The sequence below is a fragment of the Antennarius striatus genome, chromosome 5 (assembly GCF_040054535.1).
Source record: "Antennarius striatus isolate MH-2024 chromosome 5, ASM4005453v1, whole genome shotgun sequence".
Taxonomy (NCBI): Eukaryota; Metazoa; Chordata; class Actinopteri; order Lophiiformes; family Antennariidae; genus Antennarius; species Antennarius striatus.
Window position 1 is genome coordinate 25,953,558 of NC_090780.1, and position 23,827 is coordinate 25,977,384.

A 23,827-nucleotide genomic window follows, 5' to 3' on the forward strand; every position below is an offset into this window, starting at 1 on the left:
CTGGTTTGCACTTTGGGGATTGACTTTTATCCATCTTTAGTTTTGGGGAAGATATAATAGCATTATGGACCAATTTCTGTCTAAGTCTGTGTGAGAAGCATGGATGACCCAAGCCCTCGGTAAGAACACAGGGCCAAAGCAGAAGAGAGTCATTGATGGGCAGAGTGACACCCACAATAAAAGACTTGCTAATAAACCACTTTAACTAATTCCATAACTGTTATGAACACACAAGAGCTGGGGATGTCGCTCAGTGGTGGATCACATGCTTCACATGTGTGCTGCCGGGCTCAATCTCCGGCATTTATGGCCGGGGATTGAGGATTGACCGGGGCACAACTGGGCATCCAGCATATGGGCGACAGTGGCTTAGCAGTAGAGTGGGCGGAAGAGCAGGTCCTCCAGTGCTCCCAAGATCAGCGGTTTGATTCCCACTCCCGCCCGTCCAGCCGCCTCAGAGTGTGAGCTGACATTGGGCGGCGTCAGCTCACCTCCTGACTACTGCCAAGGCAACCTTGAGCAAACTGCGGTCGCTTCTACAAGTTGCTCATCAGGGCGCACCATGAAGGAGCTGCCTGCCTCTCTACCTCCCCCACACTGCATTTCTACAGGCCCCCTAAGTATGTGTATTATGGACCTGTATACACTGTATATATGTATATACATGACTAATAACAGTGTGAAAGAGTGTTCAATTACATAATTTCCCCTCCAGTGATTAATATAGTATATGAAATTAAAAAAAAGAAAAACAAAATGAAAAACTTAAGAAATCTCTGAGAAAATGAGCGTTCACCGAAAATAGAAAAAAGTTTTTTACTGTCATGCAAGTGTTTACGGACATTAACAATCGAAGAAAAGCTTTTATTACAAACACTTCGACTGACAGGCTTCTCCTTAGGGTGGATTCTCATGTGTCGTCTTAGATGTCCAGCCTGACTAGACACTGAACACCTGAAGGGTTACTCTCCTGTGTGGACTCTCATGTGCTGTGAAAGACTTCCAACACGATTAAATCCTTTGCTGCACACAGAGCAACTAAATGGTTTCTCTCCTGTGTGGAGTCTCATGTGCCGGTTTAAATCTCCAGACCGACTAAATCCTCTACTGCACACTGAACAACTGAAGGGTTTCTCTCCTGTGTGGGTTCTCATGTGTTGTCTTAGAGTTGCAGCCTGACTAAATCTTTTACTGCACACTGAACAACTAAATGGTTTCTCTCCTGTGTGAATTCGCATGTGTTTTGTTAGGATTCCTGCTTCACTAAATCCTTTACTACACCATGAACAACTGAAGGGTTTCTCTCCTGTGTGGATTCTCATGTGCTGTGTAAGATGTGCAATACAATTAAATCCTTTACTGCATACTGAACACCTGAAGGGTTCCTCTCCTGTGTGGATTCTCAGGTGTCGTGTTAGATTTCCAGCCTTACCAAATCTTTTACTGCACACTGAACACCTGAAGGGTTTCTCTCCTGTGTGGGTTCTCATGTGAACATAAAAACGTGATCTGTATTGAAAACTCTTTTTACAATCTGAACAACTAAATCTTTTCTTTCCTGTCTGAACTCCACTGTGTTCCTGCAGACGGTTCTTGTCACCAGATCTTGAACAACATTCAGAGGAGCTAACTGGTGTAGGTCCAGGATTACATTCAGGTTCTTGGTTGTTTCTCAACTGGTTGAAGTCTGACTGAGGTTCACTGGTCTCCTCCAGGTCACAACTGTCTCCATCCTCTGGTTCAGAGGAGTCTGACATCTGGTCTTCATCTGGTTGTAAACGTCCATCTCTCTGAAAGTAACTGTCTGGGTCTGGTTCTGGTTCTCCATCAGTCTCTGTTTTCATCTCTTCATCATGAGGCAGTGAGGACTGAGGCTGCTCTTCATCATCTTCACTCTTCACAGGAACTGGAGAGAATGTTAACTCTGTGACATCCTCCTCCTTCAGCTCTTGCAGCTGCTCGTTTTCCTGATTGGTCTGGACTTCTTCCTGTTCCTCTCTGATGTGTGGAGGACCTGGGAAGAAATCCTGCTGCTCAGGGTCAGCCTCTTCTTTAGTCAGCAACAGCAGCTGGACATCTGAACAACAAAGAAATGCATATTTATATTTGGTAGTCATTGCTCTAATTAACCACTAAATTATGAAATATTCAAACTGATAAATTTGTGTCTCATAAATATATAAAATGAATGATTTTCAGATTAAATTTCTGTAAAGGGCTTCAGAAAATTGTTCCGATTTATATCGTACCAAAAGCGTCGGAAGTGAATCTTTTTTACTGGTGTCAGAACATGACCTCTAACCTTCATCAGCCTTTTTACGTTGTCTGTCACTGGAAACACAGGAAGACTTCAAGGACAAGAACAGACTTCCAACATCGTGTTGAGACAATTAATTACATCCACAGTGTAAAAGCACTGATGTACAGTTTGAGTATAAATCAATTAATAAAAATTCATAGAGTTAAACATTTACATATTTGAACACTGGATCACCATGACAAGGTAATGTCTTTACTCAGTGACAGTAACACCCATGAGACCCTGAAGTGCGACCCAACCAGAAGCTACAAATGGAAGATTTATGGAATGTATACAGAATGTATACAGAAGGAAAAAACAATAATTCATTCATTGTCAATACCCACTTCTTCTGCAGTCTGAGGCTGTGGGGTGCTAGAACCTATCCCAGCCGACTGGGGGCATGAGGCAGGGTAGACTCTGGGTGCAGTGGCAGTGAAAGCAATAAACTGCTTGTGACCCCATCACCTGGACCCTGGTGAAGCCATTTCATGCATACAAGGCCTCCCCAAAATTCACAAACAAGGAGGTCCCCTCAGACTCATCGTCAGCAGCGTTAACTCTGCCACCTACTGCATCGTAGCCAGGTCTACATTAATCATATGTATCCTCATTCTTATATGATGGTGCAACTTTTCATTCTGTTAGGAAACACCCCAGTTTGAAATGACAGATTACAAATGAGCGTCAGCAGTAACAGGATTCCATCCAGTATGTTCTTGATTCATTTCAATTTTAACATTAAAGTAGTGCTGTTAACCTAATTAATTACAGGATTTGTAATTAATAATCTAATTAATCGCATTTTAATCACATACCTGCTAAAGGCCCCCAAATAAAGAATCTGAATTCTAGGACATTACAAAATTGTAGTGCATGACTAATCAATAGAATACACCAAGAAGAGAAGATTTGAAATCCACATTTTTATTGGTTAAGTGTGTTTTATAAATGAAATTCAAAAGAAAAAATGTCAAGTCAAGAAATAATCACATGCAGTGTTGACATCAATTTTATTTATTCATTTTTTAAGACATGTTATTATAACAGACTTCACACCTTCATCACATCAACAACAACATCTGAAAGAAGGACTGACGGGTAGAAGCCAACTGGCTTGTGGAATTCCCGTCCCCCAGTCAACAAACACCTCTCAACACAAAATGTTGTCAATCAGTTCAGACACTGAATTTTGAGACGTTCATAACCATCCATTTCCAGATATTAGACTTTGTCCCTGATATGTAGCAGCAAGGTTAGGGTTAGGGCACAACAAGCCAGGGTATTATTGTGCCGGTCCCAAGCCAGGATAAATACAGAGGGTTGCGTCAGGAAGGGCATCTGGCGTAAAACTTTTGCCACATCAAAGATGCAAATCAAACCTATGACTTCCATACCGGATCGGTCGAGGCCCGGTTTAACAACGACGGCGCTGTTGACCTACTGGATGCTGTTGACCTACTGGGTGCCGGTGGAAATTGGATTACTGTTGGTCGAAGAAGGAGAGGAGGAAAGTGTGTTCGTAGGAAGAGAGAGAAGAGGAACACCAAGAGTATAGGACTGAGAGTAGGGACGTTGAATGTTGGAACTATGACAGGAAAAGGTAGAGAGTTGGTTGACATGATGCAGAGGAGGAAGGTAGACATAATGTGTGTACAGGACACCAGGTGGAAAGGTAGCAAGGCTAGAAGTTTAGGAGCAGGGTTCAAGTTGTTCTATCATGGTGTAGATGGGAAGAGAAATGGAGTAGGAGTTATCTTGAAGGAGGAGTTTGTTAGGAATGTCCTGGAGGTAAAAAGAGTGTCAGATAGAGTGATGAGTCTGAAGCTAGAAATAGAAGGTGTGATGTTCAATGTTGTTAGTGGGTATGCTCCACAGGTAGGATATGAGCTGGAGGAGAAGGAGAAATTCTGGTCGGACTCTGATGAAGTGATGCAGAGCATACCTAGAAGTGAGAGTTGTCATTGGAGCAGACTTCAATGGACATGTTGGTGCAGGAAACAGAGGTGATGAGGAGGTGATGGGCAGGTTTGGTATCCAGGAGAGGAACGCAGAAGGACAGATGGTAGTTGACTTTGCAAAAAGGATGGAAATGGCTGTAGTGAATACTTTCTTCCAGAAGAGGCAGGAACATAGAGTGACCTATAAGAGTGGAGGTAGGAGCACACAGGTAGACTACATCTGGTGTAGACGGTGTAACCTGAAGGAGATCAGTGACTGTAAAGTAGTGGTAGGTGAGAGTGTAGCCAAACAGCATAGGATGGTGGTGTGTAGGATGACTCTGGTGGTGAGGAAGATCAAGAGGACAAAGACAGAGCAGAAGACAAAATGGTGGAAGCTGAAAAAGGAAGAGTGTTGCAGGACTTTTAGGAAGGAGTTAAGACAGGCTCTGGGTGGTCAGGAGGTGCTTCCAGATGACTGGACAACTACAGCTAATGTGATCAGGGAGACAGGTAGGAGAGTACTTGGTGTGTCATCTGGAAGGAAAGTAGATAAGGAGACTTGGTGGTGGAATGAGGAGGTACAGGAGTGTATACAGAGAAAGAGGTTAGCTAAGAAGAAGTGGGACCCTGAGAGGACTGAGGAGAGTAGACAGGAGTACAGGGAGATGCAGCGTAAGGTGAAGGTAGAGGTAGCAAAGGCCAAACAAGGGAAGTTAAAAGTGATGGGGAAGGATATCAGCTGTCCCTGTTGGAAGACCACGAGAACAACCCAAAGTTAACAAGAACACAGTGAAGAGGAGGTTGAAGAAAGAGCAAAGTCAAGGAGAGAGAGATGTTACCACTTTTATGACAAATATCAAAAGAAATGTAGTGATTTAGAAACAGACTTGAGAAAAACAGCTGAGCTTAAGCTCAACTGGAAACTAACGAGACTCAAACCAAGACACAAATGGCTCCTGCCCCAAACTGGGCAGGAAAATGTGCACTTGTGTTTCTTGTGTTCTCAGTCTGGACACAACGTGTCCGAGGCTGAGGTGAGGACATGGTCACACCTGAGCTCAAACGCCACGAAGCTGAACAGGAAACAGTCTCTGGCCGTGACGCGTTTGAGGACAGTCCAGTCTACATAGACGGTATTAGCATCCTACGTGGAGTTCCACATCCCTCAGTGAGAACCTAAAGTAGACACCATAAAGATCACGGTCAATGGACATTCTGGGCTCATCCCTCAAGAAGAGTCTAACCCAAACACTGTGAAGATCACATTCAACCTTCTCCAGAGGTTTGTTGCTGCTTCAGCTGAAGAGCCCAGCGCTGTATCCTCAACACATTTGTCTACTGCTGAACTTCTTCAGTAAACCTTGTTTGTAATACAACCTGTGTCGTCATTGAAGATACACCTCTCAACCGAGCTTAAACATTCACACCTGGACCATCTCACCTAACAACTCAGTCAGCCTTTGGACTTCCTGATTTGCTGCCGTCTTTCCAGTTTTTTGAATCACCAGGACAACGATCACTCCAAGGAGCAGAAGCCCTGATATTATTAATCCAAACACATATAGAGCTTCAACATCCTCCACGAAAAGAACTGCCAGGTACACGACTCTCCACTCCTCCCTGAAGAGACAGCAGACAGAAGTTCTCCAGACAGGAGAAGCAGTGATGAGAGTTAGACAGAGAAGACGAGACAAGGAGGAATACGTCTGCCCTCGATGAAAGCCAGGAGAGAGGAAGATGGTGAAAGGTGTATATAGGAGACGAAGGGAGGAGGATGAGGATAGTATGAGCGAAGGTCGGAGAGAGGAGAGGAAGTTCAAATACTCAAACGTGGACTTCCACTAAACAACTGGTATTACATCGATCAACTCATCTGCATTGCTGGTGAGCTGAAACATTTAGCACCCATCTAGGATGAACAATGCAGACATCAGAAAGCAGAAAGTGTTTGACCAACGGTCCTCAAAATGGACAAAGACTGAAAGACTGTTGGACATGGATCCCCAACAATCAGACAAGAAACCATGGAGACAACTTTAAGTGTATCATTGATACGTGAGAAGATCAAGAAGATAAACCTTCAGAGAAGGAACATGATGATGATGATGATGATGATGATGATGATGATGATGATGATGATCACTCCTCTCCTAACTTCATCTCATTCGTTCAACAACTCTTTTCTTCTCCAAACACACTTCATTCACTTTCTTTTCACCTGGTGGTGATGGTTGACCCTTGACCTTCAGCAGCTCTCCCTCCTGATTGGTCTGTAGTTCCTCCTGTTCCTCTTTGACGTGTGGAGGTTCTGGGGGGTCGTCCTGGTCCAGAGGGGACCTTAAATCCTGCTGCTCAGGGTCAACCTCTTCTTTAGTCCCCACCAGCAGCTGGACGTCTGAGAATGATGAAACAAACACACCTTGAAGACGCTGCTGACACTCAAAGCGCTGACACCACAACTTTAGAACAATCACTACCAGGTGAAGAAATCACCACTGAATGGTTCACACGTGTGGAATCCAGCAGAGAAGCTGAACCCAGAAAGAACCGACAGGAACCCACCTGCTCTCTGGAGGTGGACCTGAGGACTGAAAACAGCCTCCAGGAGCTTCTGTCGTCCACAAAGTGTCTCCTCGTTTGCTAACGTTCTCACAAACTGCTCCATGATGTCTTCAGCAGCAGCAGTTAGTCGCTGCAGGACAAAAGCTCTCAGCGTCTGGACGTCACACATCTGGACTCCTTCACAGCACAACTTTTCCTCCAGACTCGATCCGTTCCGATCTGTTTGCTGAGGTGCTCCGAGTGGAGATGGTTTCCGGCTAGCAGGCTAAGCTAGCTTCGTTAGCTTGACGGGACGAGCTGATCCACGCGTGAAGCTCCAGAGACAAAGGCAGACAGCAGAGAATCTCTCCAGACGCTCCGACTCCACGTTGACACCATTTAGCTCCGTTCAGGTTCAACCCGCTCTTTGTCGGAGCTACAGCCGGGACTGGGGGGGTCCGACGGGAGAGGTCACAGGCGCGGCTTGATGACGTCAGTGGTGACGTGCGGAGTGTCGCGAGGCGGCCATTTCACGTGACCGGTTGAGGAAACGGGATCATCGATCCCTCCTGGGGACCAGAGGGGGGTCCTGGATCACGTCAATAAACAGTTTGTTTCTGTCCCACCGAATTTCGTTTTGTGCGGGTGGTCCTGGAACGCATTAACCGCGAGTCACGAGGGATTACTATGAATTAAATGTTAAATCTAATGTTGATCCTGGGGGGTGGAAGCCTCATGGTTTCTACCCTTCAGCCCAGAAACCACCGACCAAAGCAGCACCGATGACCTGAGGGAGTCCGCTGGAGCTGCTGGAGCTGCTGGGGCTCCTGTCAGAGGAGCATCAAGGAATGAAGGTGGAAGGTCTGAAGGTTTTGTCTCCATTTGGTGAAACCACTCAAACAACAAAGATCTAATCAAAGAAGACAGGCCCTGTAGAAAAGCTGCCCTCCTGAATCAAAATGAATAAATGTTCCCCCAAACCCAAGTAAGTCAAGCACATTGTTCTCCATGAGCATCAGCATTTCAGCGTCACACGTCTATTCTCCACCTGGTGGCGCAGTAGAGCAAATGAAGCACCATGAAGCTTTGGCTCATGCGGTAACTCCTCAGACGGAAGGCTTCAGTGCTTCATGAGGCTTCATCTCATCATCACTAATCTTTGGTCTTCATGGAAGCTTCACCGCCTTCAAATTAAACCCTCTGTTGACATCACCAGAGTTAATTTTACCTCCACAAAGTAGTGCATCCCTGGGATGCGCTTCAAGGAAAAAAATGTGCATCCCAACATGATGTTTATGCATCCCAAAAGTAACAACAGAATATACGGTAGAAACGTACAAATGGATTGAGTTCTGCCAATAGTACAATATAAAAACTAAACTGTTAATTGTATTGACTTTATTAATAATGTCATAACTTAAGTAAAAGTAAAAAAAGTAAAATCATATTAGTTTCATCAACATTTTAAATCCTGGCAGTCATGAAAAACCTTGTAGAAATAAAGATAAAATAGTTGTTGTTGTTTTTTCATTTTTGCTTTTCACTCAGTCGTTTCCTTTAATTCATGTTCTGTGTTTTCCTGTGGACGCTGCACCAAGATGACAGAACCTTCTCCACTTTTGATTGTTATTCAAGACAGCACTCACTGTCACTTGGTTTTTCTCCAACTTTTGCATCTTTTTCGGAGGCACAGTGATAATCAGTCAACCTTTATTTGTATACCGCTTCAACACATCAGCAGACATTACAAAGTACTTGAACAGATAGAGAAACCCAACAGGACCCTCCATAAGTGTCAGCTTATGATTCCTCTGGAGGGTCTGACTAACTCCTCGCGCTCACTGTAGCGTGTAGAACGAGCAGACGTCGTGTTGTGGTTTGGTCGATTTTAATAAGGCAGAATCACCCAGGTGAGTCTCCTCAGGAGGAACTTGTGCGAGATCAAAATATAATGGTGATATCTGGGTTTAAGTGGAGAAATGGATACATCGTGAATATTTTTATACATTTAAAGCTTGTGTCCGAGGGATGCACGCAAACGAGAACACTGCGTCACATCTTCATCCTTCCCACCATTAATGTGAAAATGTGAAACTCTTCCAACAGGTGGAGCTCTGGAGGTGAAGCTGTGAGCTGGTCCCCACTATCAGGGCTTCTCTGTAGAGATGGACATTCAGTCTGTCAGCAGAAACTACAACACTCATATGAAGGACATTTGATGTAGAACCTGGTAGATGAGGTGGACGTGTGACTGTTGTTATGGTTACAACGTTAAAGCATGAGCTCACTATATCAAATTAATTTTTATTTATATCACACCAAATCCAGAACAGAAGGCATCTCATGGTTCCTTACATTTAGAGCTGGTCTAAACTGGTCTCTTAACCTTTTTCCCCATCAGAGTTCTCCAGTGGTGAGGAAAAACTGCCTTTAACAATTTCATGTTTTGGGATGAAATATAATTATTATTTCTCTACATAAGGGAAATTTACATTGCAGTTGATGACAGATACAAATATTCTATGGTAAAAACACAAGTTCCACACATTTACAATTATGAACTATGCATGATAGCCTACTGTGTTTGTGTATGATTGTGGAATCTACTACACTTCTACATATTACTTTGTGCCTCAGCTCAGACCAGATGAGTTCACGGGTCTCAGCTGGTCCTCCAACCCCCACACTCTGACCTAAGGGGTCAGCAGCCCAGACAGAACACACAGGTCTACAGCCTGTGCCCCTCAGCTGTGTGGGACACTTCAGCACCTCTCCAACATGAACCTGAGTCCTCATTCATTCAGTATTTATGATGGACCAATTTCTGTCTGTGTCTGTGTGAGAAGCATGGATGAGCCACTGCCTTGGTAGGAACACAGGGCCAGAGCAGAAGAGTCATTGATCAGGAGAGTGATACATACAATAAAACACTGAGAAGAAACCACTTTATGTAAATTAATTAATTTTCTAACTGTCATGAAAAAACACGAGTCGGGGATGTAGATCAGTGATGGAGTACATCACTGATCTACATCAGTGATGTACTCCATCACTGATGTAGATCAGTGTACATCACTGGTCTACATCAGTGATGTATACTGGTCTACACCAGTGATGTATACTGGTCTACATCAGTGAAATCTTTGACAAAAGAAATGTTTGACAAACAAAAGGAGCATTCAATGAAAATAGATAAAAGATGACGTGCTGTGGCTACACCTAGAGATAGTGAATATATTGGTAGAAGGATGCTGAGTTCTGAACTGCCAGGCAGGAGGCCTAGAGGAAGACCAAAGAGGAGGTTTATGGATGTAGTGAAAGAGGACATGAAGGTAGTTGGTGTGAGAGAAGAGGATGAGAAGACAGGGTTAGATGGAGGCAGCTGATTGGCTGTGGAGACCCTGAAGGGAAAAGCAGAAGGGAAAGAAGAAGAAAGAGAAGCTGTGGCTACACCTAACAGGACATGCTGAAAAGAAGTGTTTTACTATAATGAACACACAAGTGTTTTAAGGATTAAAGTCCACTTTATTATCCCCAACGGGGAAATAATCTTTTCACTCAGACTGTAACGCTGTACATACATATATACATGTGTTAGACATGAGTATACACATACACATTGTGTACAGGCCCCTGAAACAAACACACAACACACCAGGAGCCTATAAGCCCACTCTACCACTGAGCCACTGTTGCCCCGAGGGCAGAAATTAACCGAAATTTACAGAAAAAAATAAAACTTCACAACAACACTTCAACGGACAGGCTTCTCCCTAGTATGAATTTTCATGTGTCGTTTTAAATGTCCGGTCCGACCAAATCCTTTACTACACACTGAACAACTGAAGGGTTTCTCTCCTGTGTGGCTTCTCATGTGCTGTCTTACAGTTGCAGCGTGACCAAATTTTTTATTGCACACTGAACAACTGAAGGGTTTCTCTCCTGTGTGGATTGTCATGTGTCCCCTTAGACCTATAGCCTGAGAAAATTCTCGACCGCACACTGAACACCTGAATGGTTTCTCTCCTGTGTGGATTCTCATGTGTTTTCTTAGAGTTGAAGAGTCAGCAAATTTTTTACTGCACACTGAACAACCACATGTTTTCTCACCTGTGTGGATATTCATGTGTTTCCTTCGATGTGCAGGATCATTAAATCCTTCACTGCACACTGAACACCTGAAGGGTTTCTCTCCTGTGTGCACTCTCAAGTGATGTCTTAGAGTTGCAGCATGAGCATATTTTTTATTGCACACTGAGCAGCTGAAGGGTTTCTCTATTGTGTGGGTTCTCTTGTGTTTCCTTAGGGTTGCAGCCAGACTAAATGTTTTACTACACACCAAACAAGCAAAGGGATTCTGTCTTGTGTGGACTCTTGTGTGTGCCCTGAGATGCCAAATTTGTTTAAATCCTTTACCACAGATTGAACAATTAAAGTGTTTCTCTACAGTGTGGAGTCTCATGTGTCGTTTTAACTCGTCACCCCGACTAAATTGTTTACCACAGACTGAACATTTGAAGGGTTTCTCTCCTGTGTGGGTTCTCATGTGAACAATAAAACGTGATCTGTATTGAAAACTCTTTTTACAAACTGAACAACTAAATCTTTTCTTTCCTGTCTGAGCTCCACTGTGTTCCTGCAGACGGTTCTTGTCACCAGAGCTTGAACAACGTTCAGAGGAGCTAACTGGTGTAGGTCCAGGATTACATTCAGGTTCTTGGTTGTTTCTCAACTGGTTGAAGTCTGACTGAGGTTCACTGGTCTCCTCCAGGTCACAACTGTCTCCATCCTCTGGTTCAGAGGAGTCTGACATCTGGTCTTCATCTGGTTGTAAACGTCCATCTCTCTGAAAGTAACTGTTTGGGTCTGGTTCTGGTTCTCCATCAGTCTCTGTTTTCATCTCTTCATCATGAGGCAGGGAGGGCTGAGGTTTCTCTTCATCATCTTCCTCACTCTTCAAAGGTACTGAAGAGAATGTTAACTCTGTGACATCCTCCTCCTCCTTCAGATGCTCGTTCTCCTGATTGGTCTGGACTTCTTCCTGTTCCTCTTTGATGTGTGGAGGACCTGGGAGGAAGTCCTGGTCCAGGTTGGACCTTAAATCCTGCTGCTCAGGGTCAACCTCTTCTTTAGTCACCATCAGCAGCTGGACATCTGAACAACAAAGACATACATTTGTGTTTGGTAGTCATTTCTCTAATTGACCAATCAATTATTAAATATTCAAAGTGATACATTTGTGTCTCACAAACAGAAAAATAATGACTTTTGAATTTGATTTCTGTAAAAGGCTTAAGAAAAATGGTCCCAATTGGTATCCAGCCAAGAGCTACAGAAGTGACACTTAGATTTCAGTAAATTTCTGGAACTTTAGTCACTTCTTTACTCGTGTAAGAACATGACCTCTAACCATCGACCTTTTCACGTCATCCGTCAGTGAAAAGTAGGAAGAGTACAAGGACAAGGACAGAGCTCCATCTATATGTGACCATCAATTACATCCAGTGTCAACGTGTTGATTTACATTTTGAGTATGAATAAGTTCATAAAGTTCATAAAGTTAAACCTTTCTACATTTGAACACAGATCACCATGACGAGGTAATGTCTTTACTCAGTGACAGCAAGACTTCTGACACCCTGAAATGCGACCCAACCAGAGGTTAAAAACAGAAGGTTGTGGGTTTCCTACAGAAGCTACAGAAGGAGGAAACAATGAAACACTTGAAATACCATCGCCTGGACCCTGGTGATGTCGTTCTTTGCGTACATGGCGGTCCCAACATCCATCAAGACGAAACACCAACCACCACCACTAAATTGACAACAACTACCACTCGAGCTACAACAAGTACAACGGCTATTGACACTACTTCTGTTACAATTAAATTCCCAACTACAACTATTACAACTACTACAGCTCCAACTGCACCCACTAAGACAATAATAGTGATGGAACGAGTGGGAGACACACCGAGACCTTATGTTGATATCAGTCCAACTGTTGTTGGGGTTAGGAGATGCAACTGAAGACTTTGTCACCAAGGTGAAAGAGGTTTCTGGGTTTGATGAAGAGGAAGAGCCAGGGATTGTGATTGGACCAGAAAGTAATGACTGCTATAAGTGGGTCCAGTATGCAGGTTATCTTAATGACTGTTATATCAGTACTCAAGCTAAGTTAGAACGTCTGTTTATGAAGAATACTGTTTACAGGTGGAAGAACTGTGTTAGAGAGGCTGACAGAGTCAGAGGCACTATTGGTCCACGGTGCAAAGCAACGTGTTTGTTGTTCCTGCGATCAGATGAGTGTTGGCATTATATTAGGTTTATGATTGGTGATCACACTAATGAACAGCGCTGTAAGGAGTTAAATGAAAGGATTGGTAGGAGTGATGCAGAGCTTGGAATGCCAAGGGGAGTTCCTTTAATACCAGTAGGATGGTTTGAATGCAAAGAAAAAACTGGAAGTGTGTATGTAGCAAAAGGACACAGATGTCATTATTTGTGGAACGTAGATAATTGTATATTGTGTGGTAAATTGTTATTGGCTGCTTTATACATCAGTTGTACAGTTTTATAGTCTATGATGTCAAGTATTTTCAGTAGTTTAGATTTAATAAATAATTGATTTGTATGAGCTCTATAATGTTCATTGTGAATAATTCTTATTGCTCATTTGTGGCTCAGAAATAAAGGTTGTGAGACACTTTTATACGTGTTTCCCCAAACTTCAGCTCAGTAGTTAAGATAGGGCTAATGCACAATAAATTATATAAAGTGTCTTCTGATTTAATAGTTTTTGAGTTTTCCAGAGTATGGATACACTTCTGGAGAACTTTATTTACAGTTGTCTCAAATGAGGTTTCCAATTTAGCATCTCATCAATAATCACTCCTAGCATTTTAAATTCATTAACCCGTTCAATATCTACATCATTCACCTTAATACTGATTTTGTGTTTGCTGCTTTTCCTCCCAAATAACATATACTTAGTTTTTGTTAGGTTCAAGGATAATTTGTTTTTATCAAACCATAATTACATCTTGGCTAATTCCTCATTGACTGTTTGAGTTAGTTTATTTATATCGTGTCCTTTACAGAGGATGGTTGTATCATACGCAGAGAGTATCATCTTAAGTACCTTTGAGACCTTACATAAATTATTAACTTAAAGTATAAATAATGTTGGACCCAACACTGACCCCTGTGGTACCCCACACACAATGTCTCATGTTGTTGATGTCCTCCCCCCAGAGTGACGTATTGAGACCTCTCATGTAAATAACTCTATCCATTCTAGTACTGCACCCCTAAAGCCAAATCGTTCCAGTTTCTCAGTTAGAATTTCATGATCTTCACATCAAATCCATTCCCATCAGTAGAAGTTGTTGCTACGCGTTGTCTGACCAGGTGTCTCCTCTCTGTCCTTCACTGGCGCCACAAACATTGACTTCTGGTTCCTCCAGTGTCGTCTAAATAATCCCAGATGAGACAGGAATGTTTCTGCCAGATCAGGACCAACACAAAGAATTCATGACATTTATTAGTTACTTCATCCATGTTCTCTGATTTAGTATTTTTAATATTAAAGTATTCTGGATAGGACAATTTGGCCTTATTTTGTTTTATAACATTGTTGATTATATCCCATAGTTTTCTAGTGTAATTTTTATTTTCTGCAAGCAGATTACTATAATATTCTTTCTTACAAGTTCTTATTATGACATTTAATTTATTTCTACATTTTTTGTATTTAGTTTCTGCTTGTTCTGTTCTTTGCTTAATAAATCTTTTATATCATTATTCTTTTTCCGACAGGCATTGATCAGAGACGACGTCATCCATGCTTTCTTAACGCCTTTTTTGTTTAGATAGATTTTCTTCACTGGACAAAGCAAATGGTACACTTGTTCTATCGTATCAGAGAGATAGTCATACGCAGTGTTAACATCCTCAGCAGCGTAAACATCAGACCAGTTCAGAGCTAACAGATCGTTTCTTAATGCGTTCATTCTTTCTCCAGTCTTGACTCTCTTGTTGAATGTTTGGACCTGTTCCTGACAGTTTGTTTCCAGTCATAGTTGGTCAATATTGGGAGGTGATCACTTATGTCATTGATCAGCAGACCACTCAGAGTCTCATTAAGCATAACATTGGTGAAAATATGATCAATCAGGGTGGCACTATGAGTAGTGATTCTACTTGGTTTAGTGACTAAAGGCTGTAAACTGAATGTGTACATGGTATTAGTGAAGCTTTCAGTTTGTGTGTTTTTGTTGGGGTTTAACAGATCAATGTTGGGATCACCACATGAAAACATGTTTGTGATTGATTTTAGAGTAAATTTCCCACACATTCCCATATGGTCTAGTGGTTAGGATTCCTGGTTTTCACCCAGGCGGCCCGGGTTCGACTCCCGGTATGGGAACATATGTTTAAAAAAAAAAAAGTAAAACATTTTTTTGGGCGGCAGTGGCTCAGGGGTAAAGCGGGCGGTAGAGCGGGTCGTCCTATGATTTAAGATCGGCGGTTCGATTCCCGCTCCCGCCCCCCCAAAAATACCCGGAGGTGAGTTGATAGTGGGAGGTGTCAGCTCATCTCCGGAGCACTGCCGAGGCACCCTTGAGCAAGGTGCCGTCCCCTTTACAAATTGCTCATTTGAGGCGCACCAAGAAGGAGCTGCTGCCACTCTACCCCCCCTGCATGCCTACAGGCCCCCTTGTGTGTGTGTGATACAGGGGCCTGTACTCACTAATATATACAGTATGCATGCGTTTGAATCAGTAGCTAGAGTGTGCGTTCTTAATTTCCCTTCGGGGATCAAACCAGTATATAAAATTTTAAAAAAAAATTTTTAAATTAAAAACATTCAGTAAAATCTTCTACTTTATAATCAGGTGTTCTGTAGACACAACTAACAGTATTTTACCTTTCTCCACAAACACTTCCACAGTTACACATCCACTACGTATCAACAGATACCCACATATTTCTAGTCTCAAACACAGGAGCACTGAGCGGATTAATTTCATCGGTTATAGTCGACAACGTTTTATTAATTACACTGATGACGTTTTGATTTCTCTGGGGGGGGGTGCTACTGGTGCCGTGGCCTGGCAGCATAGACAAGGTGTGGACTGGTTACTGCTGAACGAGGTGGTGTTTGTGCTCTGATCGGTGAGTACTGTTGTACATATGTTCCAGGTAACACAGGGATGTTTCTTGTCTCTATCGGCAATGAAGATCAGTGAGAGTGACGTACGTAGATCAGAGTCACCTCTGTGAAAGATACATCTTGTAGTTTCGGTCTAGGGTCCAAAAACCCTGCAGGGGGAGGTGGGGTGGGACCAGTTTTTATGAAACCATTGTAATCTGATCCGTCTTACATGAAGCGTTGTGCAAGACGACCTTTTAAGGAACTTGTTGTGAAGACTGTTTGTGTCAGACTCGTGTGAGTGTTCATCACCACTACAGCCAACATTCCATTGGCCGAAGAACACAAGAGCGCTCACACACACACACACACACACACACACACACACACACACACACACACACACACACACACACACACACACACACACCTCTACATACTTCATCTGCTTTACTAATCAACTGAAATGTTTCTCACACATCTGCAGGATGAACAGACATCAGAACGGTCCTCAGAACAGACAAGGACTGAAAGACTGCTGGATGATCCCCAACAATCAGACAGGAACGTCAGGAAGATATGTGGGAACATCAAGAAGATAAACCTTCAGAGAAGGAACATGATGATGATGATGATGATGATGATGATGATGATGATGATGATGATGATGATCACTCCTCTCCTATCTTCATCTCATTTCTCTCGTTCAACAACTCTTTTCTTCTCCAAACACACTTCATTCACTTTCTTTTCACCTGGTGGTGATGGTTGACCCTTGACCTTCAGCAGCTCTCCCTCCTGATTGGTCTGTAGTTCCTCCTGTTCCTCTTTGACGTGTGGAGGTTCTGGGGGGTCGTCCTGGTCCAGAGGGGACCTTAAATCCTGCTGCTCAGGGTCAACCTCTTCTTTAGTCCCCACCAGCAGCTGGACGTCTGAGAATCATGAAACAAACACACCTTGAAGACGCTGCTGACACTCAAAGCGCTGACACCACAACTTTAGAACAATCACTTAAAGGGACAGTAAAGTTCATTTTAAGTGACATATAAGTTATTCATCATTATGAAAAATAGAAGAAAAAATATAAAATTTATGTGTGTAGCATCATCCCTTTGGTCAGAAAAGCTTAAAGTCTGCTCCGCAGCAGCTTCAGCATCCAGTGGTCACTTGGGGTCATAGGTCACTGGGACCAACATAGTTTAGCAGCCATAAGAAACAATGCAGCTCTAGACACGATTAACTCCAAAACTATCCTGGTTACCTGTGAGGTGAACGGTTGTGTCAACAGAACATCAAGAAGACACAAAGACCAGGACAACACTTCACCTCGGAGGATTCAGAGAGATTTGAAGGTAAGGTCGTTTTCAGACAGCCCATAGTATTTACTCTGAATTCCCAAGGTTTAGTGGATAATTAATTAATGTCTGGAGCTACTGGAGGTGTTGTATAAATGTTTTAATGACCAGATTATCACCTGATTATGGCATCGTGAAAAGTGAACAATATCAGAAGTGATAGGGGGTCAATTGATTGGGTTTGTTTCCCCAGGGGCTTGTTAGTGATTTACAACAATCACCTCAGATTTTCCAACTACAGGATACCTCTACCGACGAACGTCTCTACCGACGAACGTCTCTACCGACGAACGTCTCTACCGACGAACGTCTCTACCGACGAACGTCTCTACCGACGAACGTCTCTACCGACGAACGTCTCTACCGACGAACGTCTCTACCGACGAACGTCTCTACCGACGAACGTCTCTACCGACGAACGTCTCTACCGACGAACGTCTCTACCGACGAACGTCTCTACCGACGAACGTCTCTACCGACGAACGTCTCTACCGACGAACGTCTCTACCCACGAACGTCTCTACCGACGAACGTCTCTACCGACGAACGTCTCTACTGACGAAATTTTCTACTTACGAAATTCCTCAGCAAGAAAATATTGCCTCCAGTTACGAAAGAAATTTCGAGTTACTTAAGGTAAAAATACAGTATGGGCTGATACTCCCATCTCCCACAGGTTCCTGAATGCAACATTCTCATAGCTGCTCTGCCATTGGCTGTGACCTAGCATCCTGGCATCCCATTGGCTCAGAGGGACCTCTGTGTGGAGCTAGATAGGTGTCTATGCAGCGTCCTCGTCATTCGGCCCTCGACCCATGAGGTGTTCTGATAGTTTTAGGTAAATATATTAACTTTTAGAGTATTCACTATGGACCCCAAGAAAGTGACGGAGAAAAGAGGAAAAGAAAAGAAGAAAACAGTTTTTTTGTCCGTACAAACAAACAAGAGATGATAGAAAAGCCTGAAAAAGGGATGCGTTTGGTTGATCTCTGTTGTTCATGGGGGGGCAAGAGGGCATGAACCAAAGAGGGCAAAAAACAATGAGGACAGCAGTTAAAAGGTAAATGACCATCATTTTTATTCTTTACTCTATTCTTTATTACGTTATACACAGCTCTCATTTATTGTGTAATAATCTAATTATAACATGTATTTGTTACATGTTTTGATGCATTTTTATGCTTTATAAAACATTTATGTCTGAATTTTGGGGGCTTGGAACGGATTAGGGCATTTACATGGAAAATGCGTTTCTACTTACGTAATTTTCTACTTAATTTCTTCCGTAACCAATTAACTTCGTAAGTAGAGGTACTACTGTAGTTACAATGTCCTGTTTGGGTTTACTATGTGTATGGAAAAGTTAATCGCGCTACCAATGCTAACGCGCTAGCCTGTCAGTGGGATTTTCCATATTATGTTACCATTGAGCTAGCCGCTATTTGTTACTGTTGGACTGTGTGGAGTTAATAACAACTCTAGTTTATATTAATATGTCTTGTATTTACGAATGTATAATGATCAGAGTCTGACATGATGTTTTTGTAAGTTTTATTTCAGTTTCACAGATCTTCTCAGTAAAATGACCTCAACTCCAACAACATCCAATAATAAGGGGCTGACGGTAGAAGATAATAGGTTTGTGAAACTCCCCCAGAATCAACAAACGTCTCTCTCATTAGAATATGTAATCAACAAACTCAGACATTAAAAGTCTTCAACCAGCTCATCCAGTGAATTCTGACAGACATTCATACCCTTATCCACTTCCAGATATTAGCCTTTACCCTAGAGTATAACCATGGTTACGTTCTTCCTGGAACACAAGGTTTGTTAACATCATGGATAGTCAAACAGGAAGTTGACCTTACCAGTGTTCTCCACCAGAATATAATGATCATATTAACCTCCCTCAGCAGACAGTGTTTAAGAAGAATTAACCAGTTTGTCACACGCTAACAGTTATACATGGTGTTATATTGTCAGAAGACATCAACATGATCTTTAAGGTCTCAAGTTAATGTTATCCCGTGTTAATAGAAATCTGTTTTTGTTTTGTTTTTTGTTTTTTTGGGGGGGGGTTGTTCATTAATCCATGTTTCTGACGTAGATTTTGATCCCAACCGTTCCATGTTGGTGTAGAGCTCCCACTACTGAACTACTGAAGGGACTCTATGGTACTGATCTTTGACCTTTGGTGTGGTAACAATTCTTGTTTTAACTTTGTTCAAAACGCTTATGTCAAACTTAACGTCCTAACTTGTGTCTGATGTTATTTTTCTTTATTGATTGATAGTTTGATCCTTGATTGATGGAGTTCTGTGGGTTTAATAACCTGACAAATGAAAAGGATTTATGTTAGAACAGAACAACTGTGCAACTATAATGTTTGCAACTTGTATTAAGTAATAAATTCAGTTATAACTACATTATAGTTACAGTTGTAACTACATTAAGGAGTAGTTACATTTATTTTCCATTATACTGAATGACATTTAGTTACATTTATTAGTTACATCTGGCCCTTTGAGGACAGTCATGATGCTGACGTGGCCCTCGGTGGAGATGAGTTTGACCCCCTGGGGTAGAGTCTCAGAGGACACTAACAGGTCCTGTGGACCAGGTCTGGACAGACCAGATCATGTGTCTGACAATGAAACAACACTGGGGTGAATGTGTGAAGCTGAACCCAGGAAGAACCGACAGGAACCCACCTGCTCTCTGGAGGTGGACCTGAGGACTGAAAACAGCCTCCAGGAGCTTCTGTCGTCCACAAAGTGTCTCCTCGTTTGCTAACGTTCTCACAAACTGCTCCATGATGTCTTCAGCAGCAGCAGTTAGTCGCTGCAGGACAAAAGCTCTCAGCGTCTGGACGTCACACATCTGGACTCCTTCACAGCACAACTTTTCCTCCAGACTCGATCCGTTCCGATCTGTTTGCTGAGGTGCTCCGAGGGGAGATGGTTTCCGGCTAGCAGGCTAAGCTAGCTTCGTTAGCTTGACGGGACGAGCTGATCCACGCGTGGAAGCTCCAGAGACAAAGGCAGACAGCAGAGAATCTCTCCAGACGCTCCGACTCCACGTTGACACCATTGAGCTCCGTTCAGGTTCAACCCGCTCTTTGTCGGAGCTACAGCCGGGACTCGGGGGGTCCGACGGGAGAGGCCACCTTTAGGGGAGGGGCTCACAATGATGACGTCCGAGGCGTCGCTGCCCGGCTGATACCACGTGACCGAATGCGGAAGTGGATTTTGCCGCCAGTTTTGCCAGCGATACAAACCCCCCCAGGCTCCATTGAATGTTTGATAGAGTTGTGGTCAGTGGGGGTCAGTGGGGGTCAGTGGGGGTCAGAGACTCTCTGGACTCACCTCACTGGAAATAACCGTTCACATCATGTCCGAATAATCATTTGGAAATGATTATATATAGCAACTGGATAGTACAGTGGTTGTGAGTTCCAATCCCAGTCGGGATTTTATATATATATACTGTATATATATATAGTTAGGAAAATATTCCCTTATTCACCTGTCTACATCAATCTGACTCCACAATCTCAAACAACACAACAAGTTTCCTAACAGAGGAGCGCGTACAGAAGTCGAGGAAGGAGACACCAGACGACGGGGTGGATCCACAAGTTCTTTTAGTTATTCACAGTAAAAAGGTAACAGATATCTGGGTCTTCAGGTCACAACTCTAGCCCGAGGGTAGCAGTCCACAACGAAGACAAGACGACGCCCTGCCCGAAGTTGCCCAGTTTTATACACATCGAGATGAATATGTATGAACGTAAGGTTCGAATGAAATTGGTGTCTTCTGGTTGGCCCACACTGTTGCTGGGGAGAGGTGTAGAGAGCGGCAAAAGATGCGCCACTCGATGCTTCTTCGTACTTCTGCAACCAACTGTCAAGGCATGCTGTGGAAACATCTGTCAGCACCACATCCTGTTTACCAAAACCACAGACTGTTCCATCTCTCGAGGTCGACACCTAGCCGTGTCCCTGAAATGACCTGTGGATCTTTTATACTGTTGTACAAGCAAAAGCCCTTCAGCCTTTGGCGCAATTCAGCAACGCATTTCAAATCAATGACATCCTTATATATATATATATATATTTATTAATATTTATTTTTTTCAACAGATACTTATCTAATAAAATGACATCTCTGTCATGGACATCACTCGAGGGGAGGTGGAACTCTCCTGAACTGAACTCTCCATTTTAACTGCCAAGCTCTGCTGTGTGTGTGTGTGTGTGTGTGTGTGTGTGTGTGTGTGTGTGTGTGTGTGTGTGTGTGTGTGTGTGTGTTTTAGTAATGTCTCTCTGGATTACTCGTATAGTAGTTGGAGGTGTGTCTTGTTCCACTAACCCATTTCTCATCAGATTGTCCTTGTTCACGAACAACCGACGTGGACCTTGTTGCCCCGGGCGACGTCCGAGCCGGTATGACTCTGTCATTATTGTGAGCGCTCATATCTGAGGTAGGCTGGTATAGCATTCAGTGTGTGCCTTAGGACCCTCACTGGATAGTGTCCGCCCTGCATTCAAGTCGGTTGATCTAACAACTGTTCTATCCAGTGAAGCAAAGTCTTTTCAAAGCTTCTTTATTCCGTGGGTTCGTTATTGAGGTAAAGTAGGAGACTTAACCGATAGTCATAAGTTTAAAAAGTTCATTCCTGACAACAGGTCTAAACAGATATCCAGGCTCCCCACAGTCCCTGCCGGTACGACACGGGTCTGACATCAGACGCAGCTGAAGAACAGCAAACTCTATCTTGGCCCGGTCAGATTTAAACAATTCAGATTAAGAATATGCATGAGGGGATGTGGTGTCTTCTGGACCAATCCGTGACAGGTTTCCGGCCACATCTTCTCGACCTAGTTTCCATTTCCGGTCTCATCCTGTAAACAATCCTGCCTACATCCTGATCACCCCTTAAGTGTGAAGACTTCCATAAAAGGAACTGTTACCTTGGATGTGTGTGTGTGTGTGTGTGTGTGTGTGTGTGTGTGTGTGTGTGTGTGTGTGTGTGTGTGTGTGTGTGTGTGTGTGTGTGTGTGTGTGTGTGTGATTGTTCAAATGTTTACAGACTTCAAGGGTGTGAAAAGATTAGATGAGTTCCTTGAGCTGTCTGCACTGGGACAGGGTTCAACTGTCTGCAATGATAAAATGAGAGTGTGATTAAAGTTGACTACTGTGAGCTTTGCAAAAATAGCAAATAGCATTAGCAAGTAACACGTGTATAATGTCTAAATCTCTTCACCAGCCCCTGAATATGTATAACCTACAGCAGCTTCTCTCTGCTGTAGGTTACCACAGCGATCGTACGTTTTGTGATTAATTGCAGTAACATAATGTGCTCACAATAATCACATTCAACATTGACATTCAGTCACTAAATGACAGCCAGCTCAGCCTAACTCCATACTGTGGTGCTCTGCTGCCCCCCTGTGACGGTTGGAGAACATCGTCGGCATCCTCTACTACAAATGATAAATCAGTTTTAAACTACAAACCCAATCACAATGACTACAAGATGAACCTGGTTCTGGTCCAATCTCCTCCTCCTGGCCCGACAAACAGGTCCAACAAGTCTCCCCCCGCCTCCTCCTCCTTAGCGAGAACGATGGCTTTGGTCTCTATGGCACATTGCTTAGATACATACAAAATATATAAAAAGAAATAACAAAAACAACAAAAGCACTATACTAACGAAGTATACTTGAACAGAAAAGGGCCGGTGGTGAAAGGGATAGTGTGTGAAGAGAGGGTTTAGGACATGAAACAGTACCGCTCAAGAAGATAAGTGTCTGGAAATGACAGAACATCGACACGCGGTATAATAACACCTAATGGGATCCTCCTTTGTGAAATGGGCCTGCTTTAGTACAAGCAGCATGGACGGCCCTGTTGTAAGAGGTCCGATGGTCTGAACATGTTCTGTCATTTCCTGTTTGTTGTTTGTTTCTTAAATCACCATCATTCTATTCATTCCCCCCAGAGGTATTGTGGGAATGCATAATAACTGTCGAACAAGTTGTGCTGACGGGACGACAGAGGAAGAAGGCATTGACGCTTTCCGGTGACTTTCCATCACTAATGCAAGACACTAACACCAGGTGTAACGGCCTTGGGTAAGGCTGGTCTTCCATCCCATCAAGATGTGCTTCAGTGTTGATGTACTTGGACAAAAAGGGCATGTGGGGTCTTCACCATATCACTGGCTTAGGTTTACAGGAAAGAGCAACACATCAGCAGCAGCCCTGATGGTAAAGCTTGATAGATCTCCGAAACATCTTTCAAAATTCTGCTCTTCTCCACTCCTTCCCGTGCCATCACTGCCTTTGCTTTGGCTGTGCCACAGCTCGCCCGTGCCTTCCTGCTTCCTCTTCCCTCCGTACCTCCAGGATCACCAGCTTGTGTCTCTCAGCTTGATTGGCTTTGCTCCAGGCTGGTGTACTGACCTGGGTACCAACACCACTCCTCCGCTCCCGGACTCGGCCCATGATGCCCCCATGTCTGAGTGCTCA

The 23,827-nt window shown here is 43.3% G+C and overlaps 2 protein-coding genes and 1 non-coding gene across 5 annotated transcripts; 1 reads left to right on the top strand and 2 right to left on the bottom strand.

The window, feature by feature from the left end:
- Nucleotides 1-843: 843 nt before the first annotated feature.
- Nucleotides 844-7,246, bottom strand: LOC137595089 (zinc finger protein 79-like). Its single transcript, XM_068314923.1, has 3 exons — nt 6,805-7,246; nt 6,461-6,637; nt 844-2,077 (listed from the first exon to the last, which is right to left on the bottom strand). Exons 1-3 carry the CDS (start codon nt 6,971-6,973, stop codon nt 963-965), a joined length of 1,461 nt encoding a protein of 486 aa, XP_068171024.1. The 5' UTR covers nt 6,974-7,246; the 3' UTR covers nt 844-962.
- Nucleotides 7,247-10,270: 3,024 nt separating this feature from the next.
- Nucleotides 10,271-22,213, bottom strand: LOC137595086 (gastrula zinc finger protein XlCGF57.1-like). Of its 3 annotated transcripts, none has more exons than XM_068314920.1 (3): nt 21,666-22,213; nt 16,692-16,868; nt 10,271-11,937 (listed from the first exon to the last, which is right to left on the bottom strand). In XM_068314920.1, the coding sequence occupies exons 1-3, from the start codon at nt 21,667-21,669 to the stop codon at nt 10,538-10,540; spliced, it is 1,581 nt and encodes a 526-aa protein (XP_068171021.1). In that variant the 5' UTR covers nt 21,670-22,213; the 3' UTR covers nt 10,271-10,537. The 3 variants fall into 3 exon arrangements, with proteins under 3 accessions (XP_068171021.1, XP_068171020.1, XP_068171022.1); XM_068314919.1 differs by lacking the exon at nt 21,666-22,213 and adding an exon at nt 20,006-20,467; XM_068314921.1 differs by lacking the exon at nt 21,666-22,213 and adding an exon at nt 16,414-16,474 and having other exon boundaries at nt 16,692-16,757.
- trnae-uuc (transfer RNA glutamic acid (anticodon UUC)) lies at nt 15,139-15,210 on the top strand. Its single transcript has one exon. It is a non-coding gene; the product is annotated as a tRNA-Glu (tRNA).
- Nucleotides 22,214-23,827: the final 1,614 nt, after the last annotated feature.

Bases quoted from the DNA above. Each gene is read 5' to 3' on its own strand.
- LOC137595089 (XM_068314923.1), bottom strand. From the start codon at position 6,973: ATGTGTGACGTCCAGACGCTGAGAGCTTTTGTCCTGCAGCGACTAACT. The intron at 6,638-6,804 runs GTGGGTTCCTGT...CATCATTCTCAG, and splicing joins GGTCCACCTCCAGAGAGCAG to ACGTCCAGCTGCTGGTGGGG. The intron at 2,078-6,460 runs GTGAAAAGAAAG...TTTGTTGTTCAG, and splicing joins GGGTCAACCATCACCACCAG to ATGTCCAGCTGCTGTTGCTG.
- LOC137595086 (XM_068314919.1), bottom strand. From the start codon at position 20,174: ATGTGTGACGTCCAGACGCTGAGAGCTTTTGTCCTGCAGCGACTAACT. The intron at 16,869-20,005 runs GTGGGTTCCTGT...CATGATTCTCAG, and splicing joins GGTCCACCTCCAGAGAGCAG to ACGTCCAGCTGCTGGTGGGG. The intron at 11,938-16,691 runs GTGAAAAGAAAG...TTTGTTGTTCAG, and splicing joins GGGTCAACCATCACCACCAG to ATGTCCAGCTGCTGATGGTG.